Genomic DNA, 10,252 nt, shown 5'->3' on the forward strand with positions numbered 1-10,252 from the left:
TTTTTCTTTTGGCAGCTCCGTTAATTCTCCTAAACTCACAATCTGACACACCTAAATAGAATCGACATTTCCTTCCATCAAGTGCACTAAATGCATAGCCCATCTTTAGCAGAACCCCTCCCTAAAGTTGGGAATAGAATTTAAAGAAAGGCTCAAGTTTTCCTAATGTAGCCGGTCCCACGGGCCACCCTGCATCGCTAAGTCTCCAAAGAGATTACATTCTCCTACTGAGGGGAGTCCTATGGCTTTTTCCAGGCGAGGAGGCCAAGGTTAGATGCATGGACGGTCTGGAATAAAGGCGGAAGCGATATAAGAAAATCAGAGGCTTCGGGGTGCGCAGACCATGTCAGGGCATCCGTTCTCAGACTGGAGTCGAGTGTACTCGGCAGGAGCGTGCAAAAAAAGTTAACTCCCCTCCCAGGTGACGCGGCGGCCCTCAGAATCTGCAGATCTGGGCCTGATGGAAAGGTCGCGTAAAGATGACCTCGACCGAATTACGTGAAAAAGCCTGGTACAAAGTATTCTGGCTTTATTTGGGGCTCCAGGCTCAGAAGCAACAGGGAGAACATCTGGGAGGAAGGGAGAGTGATGGCGCTTCTTCAGGAGTACTAACCAGCTCACCTAGCAAAACCGCTCAACGAACACTCAGCGTACCAACATTTCAGAGCCCTCGTTCCTTCCCTGAATCAAGATGGCCGCCGAGGCGCGCCCCCACCACGGCGCAAGCGCCGTACCTCCGGTCCTCCCTCTTCCCGTCCTTCCGCGCGCCGGCACCGCCCACTCGCCAGCTGCTATCCCTCGGTGAGCCCTCAGCCTCACCCCCTTTCTGTCTGCCCCCGCCCGTCCAGGGTCGCGAGCCCGGAAGTGGATAATGCTGCTCAGGGGGGAGAGGACGAGGGGGGAAGGGGAAATGCTTCCGGGGAAACGGGTCCCGGGTTGGTGTTTGTAAACTTGCCTCGGTTCCGGCGGGGGCAGCGGTAGCCACGGGGTTGGCACGGCGTGCTGCGGCCTGGAGGAGGGGCCGCGCGGCGGGGGAGACAGCAGGAGGCCGCGCCTGGCAGGTAGGAGCACGCCCCAGGGAGCGCAGCGTCGTCTGGGCAGACGGCAGCGCTTCAGCAGTTCGCAGGCCATGGGGCGCCGCGCGGGAAGGGGGAGGGGAGGGGGGGGGAGGAGGGGAGGAGGGGCGCGTGGCGAAGGGAGGGCGCTCCCGGGGAAGGGTAGGGGCCGCGCGCACACCACCGTCCGGCCGCGTCACCGGCTGGGCTGAGGGGGCTTGCTCGGAAGGGACGCGGGCGCGAGCACGCACCTTGCGCGCTCCTCGGCTCTCTCCGGGTGCGTGCGGCGGGCGCAGCGGCTGGCTGGCTGGCTGGCTGGCTGGCTGGCTGGCTGGCTGTCTGGCTGGCGCGAGGGAGGGAAGATGGGAGGGAATGCACAGAGTTGGGCTTCGCCTCCCTGCCTTCCACCTCCGCAGCGAGTTTACGTACCTTCGGGCGGACACGGAGAATGCGCACGTGTGGGCCGGCCCGGGCGCGTACTGCCGGTTCGGTTTCTGCCTACTGCCCAAGCGCCCTGAGCTTTTCTCTACCCCACTTCTGGTCGCCTTAATAGAATGCGAGCTTCTCGGGCCGGCCCGCTGGACACAAAAGCCCCAGAGGACCTCCGCCCCCTTCTTCCAGTTATAAGATGGCAAATCCAAGCAGTTGGCCTGCTGCAGTTCCTCCACCAGAGGCCCCAGTTACTTTTGCTCCTGTTGGCTGCCCGGAGACCAGTTTCAACTCATGACCTAGAAAGAAAACTCTGCTTGACTGATGTCTTCTTTTGGAGTTGCACAGAGAGCGCCTGGCAAAAAAAGAGTTCACCTCACTGCAGGTTGGCCTGAGGATGTTGCACCTAACAGCCCCATCTCCCTTTCTGGTTTCAGGTTTCTGAAACAGATCGTGAACTTCATCCAGAGAATTCAGCTGGAAAACCAAGACTGGCAGACTCTTTCTTCAGACAGTAGGCAGGAGCCAGGCAGAGATCAAGGATTCTTGGAACATCTATCTTCCTTTTGGAGGACACTAAGTTCTGTTTGAAGACAAAGGCAGTTCAGTATGGCAGCAGGACTGAAGGGACGCGAAGGAGTTGTTACAGTGATTTGGTGACAGTTCTTCAAACAACAGTGTCTTAAGGAAAGGTGGATCGAGAAACTCCTGAACTTTTGGGTTGCATTAAGTGAGAAATCAGCATGGCTCAGGTAAAAAGCTCTCGAGTCCTCCTCCTTCAAGATCACTGGGAAGCGTGTTTGCAATTTCACTCTTGAATGCTGCCTTAGTCAACATATTGACCAACCCAGTGAGCGAAGCTCTGTATTAAGCACCAGGGGGAGATCTAGAGGAAGGAAAGGAGACAGGCCACAGCCCCTGCCTTCAGGGAGCTTCCAGTCAAATGAAGGAGGTAGGCTATACTGCATCACAGGCCCTGATGGGACATTTGCAAAGCAACATGTACTCAGTTTACACTCGGTACATTAACTGCTGAGGGGCATGAGGGAGTGAACAGTCTGGTGAATGCTTCATTTATTTTTTTCAGCAGGAATTTAGTGAGCTTCTGTTACATGCGAGGCATTGTGCTGGGAATACAAAGATGAATAAAATTGTCCCTGTCCCCAGCAAGCTTCCAGGCTAGTTGGGTTGGGGCGGGGGGAGACGAAGAGACACTCTATTGTTTATCTTTATATTCACAACACCTTGCCTAGTGGCTGGCTAGTAGTAGAGACGTAGTGAATCTGTTGATTGAAGGAATGTGCAATAATAGAGGTATGTACACTGAAAAGAAAGGAATGATCCTTCTGCTTGGATGAAAAGAGTTGAAGCTGGAAGGATGCATAGGATTTTGCTAGATAAACAAGCAGAACAGGGCATTCAGACAAGGAGAACTGCATGGGCAGAGGCTTAGAGACATGGAAGGATGTGATGACGTTAGGAGTACCGCAGGTAGTTTGCTAGTTGAGGAGAGGATTTAAGTGGGGCATGGTTAGAGGAATATGGTAGATAGTGATAGATGGGAACGTTAGGGTAAGGGAGTTGTTTCCTGGAGAAACAAGCAGAGTGTGACTGAAGGGCCTTTTATGCCTTGCTGAGGAATTAGTCTTTATTCTGTAAGGAATGGGAACTCTCTGAAGAATGTTAAGCAGCAGAGTTACGTCACATCAGTGTATTTGGAAGGTAATTGTCATTGCGGGGATACAGGATGGATAGGAGAGACAGGATGACTTGATAGGTTATTGTAGTTATCTGAGTAGAAAAGCTATATGCAGGCAACCCCAGACCTGCTCTCAGCTTCCTTCCAGGGACCCTCCCCTACCAGTCTCACCAGGATGGCAGCCTGATTACAGTATATTTGGCTTTCTTCCAGCTGCATGCATAGCTTCCTCCTTTCCACGCAGAGTAGGAGCCCTTCAGTTTCTTCTTCCTTTGTTTGCAGCCCACTTCACAGCATCGTGTTCACTCTTGCTTAAGGCATTTTTAAACTGTATGTATAGCAGGGAATGTGAAAAAATATGGATATGCACACATATAAATGGTGGGCCGGGAGGGGGAGAGAAATTGTATATTCAACTCCAGAATCCTTCCAAGTGGTTTAATTTTTATATCTGTTGTAATTGGCAACATCTAGGGAATTTAAAATCTAAAGGGAGAAATTAATCTAACTTTACTGATAAACATGTTTGTAGGACCCGATAGAATGTACATTTGGCACCAGTGAGGTCTGCCAATCATCAGTGGGCTCTGTGAAGCTGAGTGTCATCAAGAGTGGAAGAAGGAAGTTCCCCTAGAAATCTCCCGTGTCAGTGGGTCAACAGGAGAGACCCTCATGCCCACACACAAGGCTTAGAAATACTTCAAAGTAATACATAGACACACGCTTTACCCAGCACAGTGCTAATGACAGAAGTGTCAGTGACATTTGATTATTCACTTGGTCTGTATCTAAATGCTGACAGATGACGAAATGAGTAGTTCCTGGTGAGATGAGTTAGGGAGGACTCTTGAAGGAAGCTGGGTTTTGTGGTGAGGAGGGACGCTCCCTAGAGAGAAGCAGCATGTTAGTAGCTGGGTGTGAAAGGTAGTTCTATAGAAGTTGGCAGTCTGTTTTTGCCCTGCCCTGCCAGGTGACCTGACACCTCATCTCCTTTCAACTTAGGCAAGTCTCCTGGCTTGTGAAGGCCTAGCAGGTGTGAGTTTGGTTCCCACTGCAGCCAGCAAGAAGATGATGCTGAGCCAGATTGCCAGCAAGCAGGCCGAGAATGGAGAGCGGGCAGGTAGCCCTGATATGCTGAGGTGCTCGAGTCAGGTACAGCACTTGAGTCCATTGTGGCACCTGGGGGTCGGGTGGCCCGAGCTCTCTGCCAGAAGATGCCCAGCTTTGATTCCTTAGTGCTTCTATTTAGGGAAGTGGGAAAGGGGATCCAGCTGGGGAATGAATGAATGTGGGTATTTTAGAGGATACAGAAAAGGGTACAGAAAAGGATGGTCTTTTCTGTACAACAGCTCCTTAAAACCAGGGTACTTGGAGAGGAAACGAATGCGTACTTTCTCTAAACCTTTGGGGCAGGTGATTTACTCTCATTTATAAGTTGTCTCAAAGCAGCTTTTTGGCCTCCTGTCTTGTGTTCTGAGATGGACTATGAATTTAGATTTGATTTGTATTCAAAGAGCCACCGAAAAGACAGCGATAAGTCCCGGAGCCGCAAAGACGATGACAGCTTGGCTGAGGCCTCTCATTCAAAAAAGACTGTTAAAAAGGCAGGTAATGGGGAATTCCCAGCGGTCCAGTGGTTAGGACTGGGCACTTTCACTGCCGAGGGCAGTCCCTGGTTGGAGACTAAGCTCCCACAAGCCATGTAGCACGGCCAAAAAAAAAAAGAAAAAGGCAGGTAATGGGGTAACCCCCAAACTGGTCCAGTTTGGGAATAGGGCAGTCCTCCTCTTTGTTCCCTCTCTGGCTCAACCCGGAGCTCTCCCTAGATGTTTTGCTCCCTCATAGCCAGTGAGTGTGTCACCCTGATTCCATCCAGAGACCACTTTGGTAATTGGTCTCTGCCCTCTCTGGAACATCCTTGGTAAGGGAAGAAGGGTCAGGGGAGCATGAAATTCTGTGGCAAAGGGGCAGGCAGACTCCCCCTCAGGTCAGTTCAGAGAGTTGGGTTTGACAAGGCAGATAGCTTGCCCACCCTACCTCCTTCCTTAGAAGGTCTTTTAACTCTAAGGAATATGGGAGATGACAGCATCAGAGAGGTTACTTTGTCCAGCAGTTGGAAATAAACCCAGAGCAGAATGGGGGCAAGAAGGGAGCAGAGGGATAGCCTCATGACATACCTGACTCTTGCCCCCAGGTGGTGGTAGTGGAACAAAATGGTTCTTTTCAAGTAAAGATTCCCAAAAATTTTGTTTGTGAACACTGCTTTGGAGCCTTTAGGAGCAGTTACCACCTCAAGAGGCACATCCTTATTCATACTGGTAAGTCTCTTGCTCGCATTCAAAGGGGGAGAATAGTCCATAGTTTGTATTATATTTGTGTGTAGTTCTTGTTGGGTTTATTTTAAGGAGTAAGTATTAGGAATACTTACTAATAGAGAAAGAAGGTAAGTGAATGAGGCAGAGAGATTGTATGTATCTAGTGTCACTGAGACCAGCAGCTTTGGGGAGCCTTCCCCATTAGGTGTCTGCACATTACTAAAAGTTAAAGATTTCTGGGAAAATACCTGGAATGAGGTCCCTGCCATGTATACCTCCTGATGTTCGCTTCTCTCTCCACCTGGGCCAGGTGAGAAGCCATTTGAGTGTGACATATGTGATATGCGCTTCATCCAGAAGTACCACCTGGAGCGTCACAAGCGTGTACACAGTGGGGAAAAGCCTTACCAGTGTGAACGGTGTCATCAGGTAAGCTCACGTGTCATCCATTCACGCCCACACACAAACTTTCTTCCCTAAGAACCAGGGCTTGCCGCCATTCGCTGCCTGACAAGGGGCCACCTAGCATTCCTGGCCATGATAGAGTTAGTACCTCAGGGTGATGTATATCTCTCTGGCCTTATGCAGCTGATCATGGGTAGGGGCCATTAGAATAATTGTAATAACAATAATAGCGTTTCTTGGGTACTTACTCTGTGCTAGGCACTGTGAGAGCATATTTGACATTACTTTGTTTGACCTTCACATTAACTCTGTGAGGAAGCTGTGTTGTCCTGATTTCACCCATGGGGAAATTGAGATTTAGAGAGGTTGAGTTTCCCGAGGACACAGCAGATCCGGGACGAGAGACAAATTGAATCGAACTGCAGAGCAGGTGTGCTTTGGAGGAAGAGATAAAATCTCTGCCCTGGGAGGTCAATATCTGATGTGTAGAGAATGTAAGAGCCAGGACCAAAATAAGACAAGAACAAGAGATGAGAAACGATAACAACCAACACTTCCTGGATGCTTTGCTGGGTCTCAGGCTTTGCTCCGTGCTCTTAGGTTGAATCTGCAAAACACTAGAATGAAAGCTCCAGGAGGCAGAGACCTTGTCCCTCTGGTTCTCCACTCTGTCCTCAGCCCCAAGAACTGTACCTGCCTTGAGATAGATGCTCAATAAATGTTTGATAAATGAAGCAGCCACTCTGTGAGTAGGTACCTTTAGCCCCGTTTTACAGATGAGTGTACAGATTCAGGGCTGTTAGATAACTTGCCCAAGGTTGCACGGCTACTAAGCACTAGGCCAGAATTGAGACTTCAGAGATTGCGTTCTTAACCACTGTGCACTCATGCCGTCTGTGTATGTGCCAAGGGGGTGTAGAATGGGATGTGTGCCTCTCCCGTGTGGGGAAGGCAGCTCTAGCCAATAGTAACTGAGTTTCTCCTCTCAGGCACTTAACCCTCCCTTTCTTCTCAGTGTTTTTCTCGGACAGATCGATTACTCAGACACAAACGGATGTGCCAAGGGTGCCAGTCCAAGACTTCCGACGGGCAGTTTTCTCTATAGGCGCAAGGGGCCCCGGGTGGTGGGAGTGATCAGAAGATTCTACCGAAGAGCGCACCCCTCTGGTCTGATGGTCCCACCACCACCCCGTCTGTACCTGTCCCCCTCCTGGAGGAGTGGACCCAGGAGACCAGAAGAGTGCATCGGGGACAGCAGGCCCCAGAGCTTCAGCTCTGTAAATAATCTGAGACTATGAGTATCTCGGGGAAGTTCCTTCAGCATTCCTGGGTAGGGAAGCTAGTCCCTGGACCCTTGTCTGAGGTCATAGGTGGGGACTAAAGGTACAGGACCAAGACTGAAGTGTGGCTCCCACAACCTTGGACTCCAGCTGGCAGCTGAAGTGGAAAAGATCGGGGAGAGGGATTTGTTTGTTTGTTCTGTTCTTGTTTTTGTTTATCCAAAAACAATTCCAGCAGGTGCACTGTGGAAACAGGTAATATGGAGGTATAGAGTCCTGGTCAAAGTAGGGACTGTGGCTGGTCCAGCCCTCCCCCAAAATTGAGTTTTTAGTTGCAGTTGATCCTCAGTGTTCCACAGCCCTGTACCTCATCTCCTGTTTGAAGGAGAATAGGATCAGGGATGGCAGCTGAGCTTACTTTGGTCTCCTTATACACTGTAGGGACAAAAGGAAGAACAGTGACAGGAGCAGACAAGGGCTGGATCCAAGAAGAGTGGACAGGTACCTCTCATTTCCTTCGGGGAAGAGCAAGAGTTGTGGCCATGGCTGTTGTAATGGCCCATGCCACACTGGTACCTAATGGGGTCAGCTCAAGTGCCTTCTGGAGGAAACTTGGGTGAGAGTGGCCCGTGAAGCCCCTTTCCTTTCTCTCTTTGGGCAGTTGGTCTTGGAGATAGTTTTTGGCTACCTCGCTGATATTGACTCCTAAGCCAGACAGATGTTGAGCAGGAAGTCATGGATGTCAAAAGTGGGTTCTCTCTCCTTGTGCCCTCTTAGGAGCAACCCAAGACTAGCCCCAAGTTGGGTAACAGCTGTTGAAGAAACTAAAGGAATTTGGTGTCCCCTGACATGACTGTTGAGCAGTGTGAGCTGCTCTCCCTGCCCAAGTCCTATCACTGTATTCAGGTAGAGGAGATAGGGGTCTGGCCTTCAGTCCCAAAGAGCAAGGGCTTGGCTTCCTTCTTGATGGCCGTCCCTACCCAACCAAGAACTGCGGGGGGTGGGGATGCTGCGGAGAAAAAACTGAGGAGGAAACCTAACGTAGGTTTTACTCTTAACTGTACTCTTTGCTCCTCTCTGCTCCGACCCCACCACCCTGTCCACCCCGCAAAAAGCGATCGGGGGGTGTGTGTGGGTGTGTGTGTGTGTGGTATGTGAGTGAGTGTTTTTGTATGCTTGGAGATGGCATATTATTGAGCCAAACCCTTCTCTAGCCCTCAGCTCAGGAGGATGAGCATAAAACAGCCTCTCCTGACCACCTCCCCCCCCCACCAAACAAATCTGAAGGGTGCTTGAGGTCCCAAAAGAAGCTGAAGAACTCATCTTAGGGGACTGGAGGGCTTTGTTTTGGAGGGGATTTTTAAGATTGATTCAACAGACTGGTGGTTAGGATGTTTCTAACCCAAACCAGGGCTTGTGAATAGGAATTTTCTAAAGTGAAATAAAAACCCTCTTTCTTCCTGCTAAGGAAAGGATCCTTATGGGAGGTTCTGGGGTTTGGTTGACTCCCAGGTTGTGGCCTGCCCTGACCTGTGGGGAGGAGGGGTGAGTAATTAGGGAAGAATCATGGAGACTTGACTTGGTGAACCTGACCAAGCTGTCAGTGGGGATCTGAGATGGCAATCTCCAGGAAGTGGTTTCATTTCCCAGAAAAATGTAGGCAGTAGCAGCAGCAGACTCCTGGCTGTTACTTATTCTGGAGGAAATGGCGGGGTGGGGGTCTCCATACCTCTGAGGTGTGAGGATTTCAGGGAAAAAGAAAGGAGGCGTGGCACCCTTTAGATCTTCCCTGACAGCATCTGAGATCCTGTGGGGGAGACGCTGGGGAATGTGTTTGCTACCTGTGCTTTTCTAGTTCTGTGCTGGCACTCCCATTTAATGTGGTCCAGAAACTAGACCGCGAGTCCTTGGACCTGCCCTTGGTCCCTGCAAGTAGGGCATCTTTCTGCATGTGATCCAGCCCCCTCCCTGTTAGAGGGCTCTGCTGGGGGCTGGGATTTGTCTAGGATACATTTAGAAAATTCTGTCCTTCCAAACGCGCTTTTGAAAGTGGGAGGCTTTGCTTCCTGTCACCTGCGGCTAATCTGTTTATGGTTGGGGTGAGTTGGGGTATGTGTGGAGAGAATCACACGAGTGATCTGTGCCCCTGAGTGTGCGAATGTGTGTTTATGTCCAGATGTGCCCTGGCCCTCTGCAGACCTTGGCTTCCTGCCTGGGTGGGCGGGAGAGAGGGAACTACTAAGCGTATGTGCAAAGAGCCATACCAGAACCACCCCTGCCGAGGACTGGGTGAGGGGAAACACAGGAGCAGGTGGTTAGCTCAGTTGTCCAGGTGCTGATGGTCTGGGGCCATGGATGTGTGAGGAGAGAGGAGCTGAGAGGCCAAAGGAGTGATTTAGCGCCCAGGGAGCCCAGGAGTCCCACTTACACCCCAGGGAAATCACAGACCAAGACCGCTGCAAAGGCTCCTGGGCCCAATGTTCCACCCCACTGCTGGGTGGGGTCTAGCACTGGAAAGCCGCCTCAGGTGTGTCTGGAGTGAAGGGAGAGGGAGGTAGGGCCGGTTCTTAAAGACCAGGACATGGGATTCAGGGACCTGGGAAAGAGTAGCGCCAGTTCCTAGGTGGGCTCCTGTACCAGGTCCCACCAGCCCTGCCCTTCCCAGCACCCCCAGTCTTTTCCGTCCACCCCCCCAATAGCCTCTTGTCATCACTTAGCTACTGATTGTGCCCCCATGGCTTGACATTGGAGGGTTAAATGAGGCGTGGAGTCCGCCACAACTTTTAACCCTCTCCCCAGATGTTCTTTGCCTCTGTGTGGCCCTGGGGCTTTTATCTTAATCCCTCCTACCCTACCCTTCCTCTCCATCCTCTTTTTTTTTTTTTTTAATATACTTATTTTGCTATTGGGGGAGGGGGATATCAAATGAACAAGATCACTTTTAAATGGTAGTTTTTATAAAATGATATAAACTTGTATCTTTTTACCATTAAAGTGCAGTGTATGTTCCTTCGTGATATATTTAGGATATTTAAATAAAAAGAAAATGGGGCTTTTGTACATACTATC

General features: G+C 50.7%; 2 protein-coding genes across 8 annotated transcripts in view; one reads left to right on the forward strand and one right to left on the reverse strand.

Moving 5' to 3' along the window:
- CSAD (cysteine sulfinic acid decarboxylase) overlaps positions 1–1,499 on the reverse strand; it is a 24,993-nt gene extending 23,494 nt beyond the window's left edge. The window contains exons 1-3 of one of the 4 annotated variants that reach the window (XM_068559650.1): positions 1,485–1,499; positions 1,307–1,394; positions 956–1,093 (exon numbers count right to left, since the gene is read on the reverse strand). The gene's annotated coding sequence lies outside the window, so the exon portion shown is untranslated. Of the gene's footprint in view, positions 1–621; positions 660–955; positions 1,094–1,306; positions 1,395–1,484 lie in introns of those variants that run through there. The other 3 variants (XM_068559647.1, XM_068559649.1, XM_068559646.1) reach the window with 3 other exon arrangements.
- On the forward strand, positions 924–10,243 carry ZNF740 (zinc finger protein 740). 4 transcript variants are annotated; one of them, XM_068559651.1, is made up of 7 exons: positions 924–1,061; positions 1,922–2,236; positions 4,186–4,335; positions 4,698–4,787; positions 5,378–5,501; positions 5,809–5,927; positions 6,919–10,243. In XM_068559651.1, the coding sequence occupies exons 2-7, from the start codon at positions 2,228–2,230 to the stop codon at positions 7,006–7,008; spliced, it is 582 nt and encodes a 193-aa protein (XP_068415752.1). In that variant the 5' UTR covers positions 924–1,061; positions 1,922–2,227; the 3' UTR covers positions 7,009–10,243. The 4 variants fall into 4 exon arrangements, with proteins under 4 accessions (XP_068415752.1, XP_068415754.1, XP_068415755.1 ...); XM_068559653.1 differs by having other exon boundaries at positions 7,625–10,243; XM_068559654.1 differs by lacking the exon at positions 6,919–10,243 and adding an exon at positions 6,504–6,907.
- Positions 10,244–10,252: the final 9 nt, after the last annotated feature.

Source organism: Eschrichtius robustus, chromosome 13 (genome assembly GCF_028021215.1).
Source record: "Eschrichtius robustus isolate mEscRob2 chromosome 13, mEscRob2.pri, whole genome shotgun sequence".
Taxonomy (NCBI): domain Eukaryota; kingdom Metazoa; phylum Chordata; class Mammalia; order Artiodactyla; family Eschrichtiidae; genus Eschrichtius; species Eschrichtius robustus.

Coding starts and splice junctions, on each gene's coding strand:
- ZNF740 (XM_068559651.1), top strand. Junction 5,502..5,808: donor GCACATCCTTATTCATACTG/GTAAGTCTCTTG, acceptor CACCTGGGCCAG/GTGAGAAGCCATTTGAGTGT. Junction 5,928..6,918: donor AGTGTGAACGGTGTCATCAG/GTAAGCTCACGT, acceptor CTTTCTTCTCAG/TGTTTTTCTCGGACAGATCG.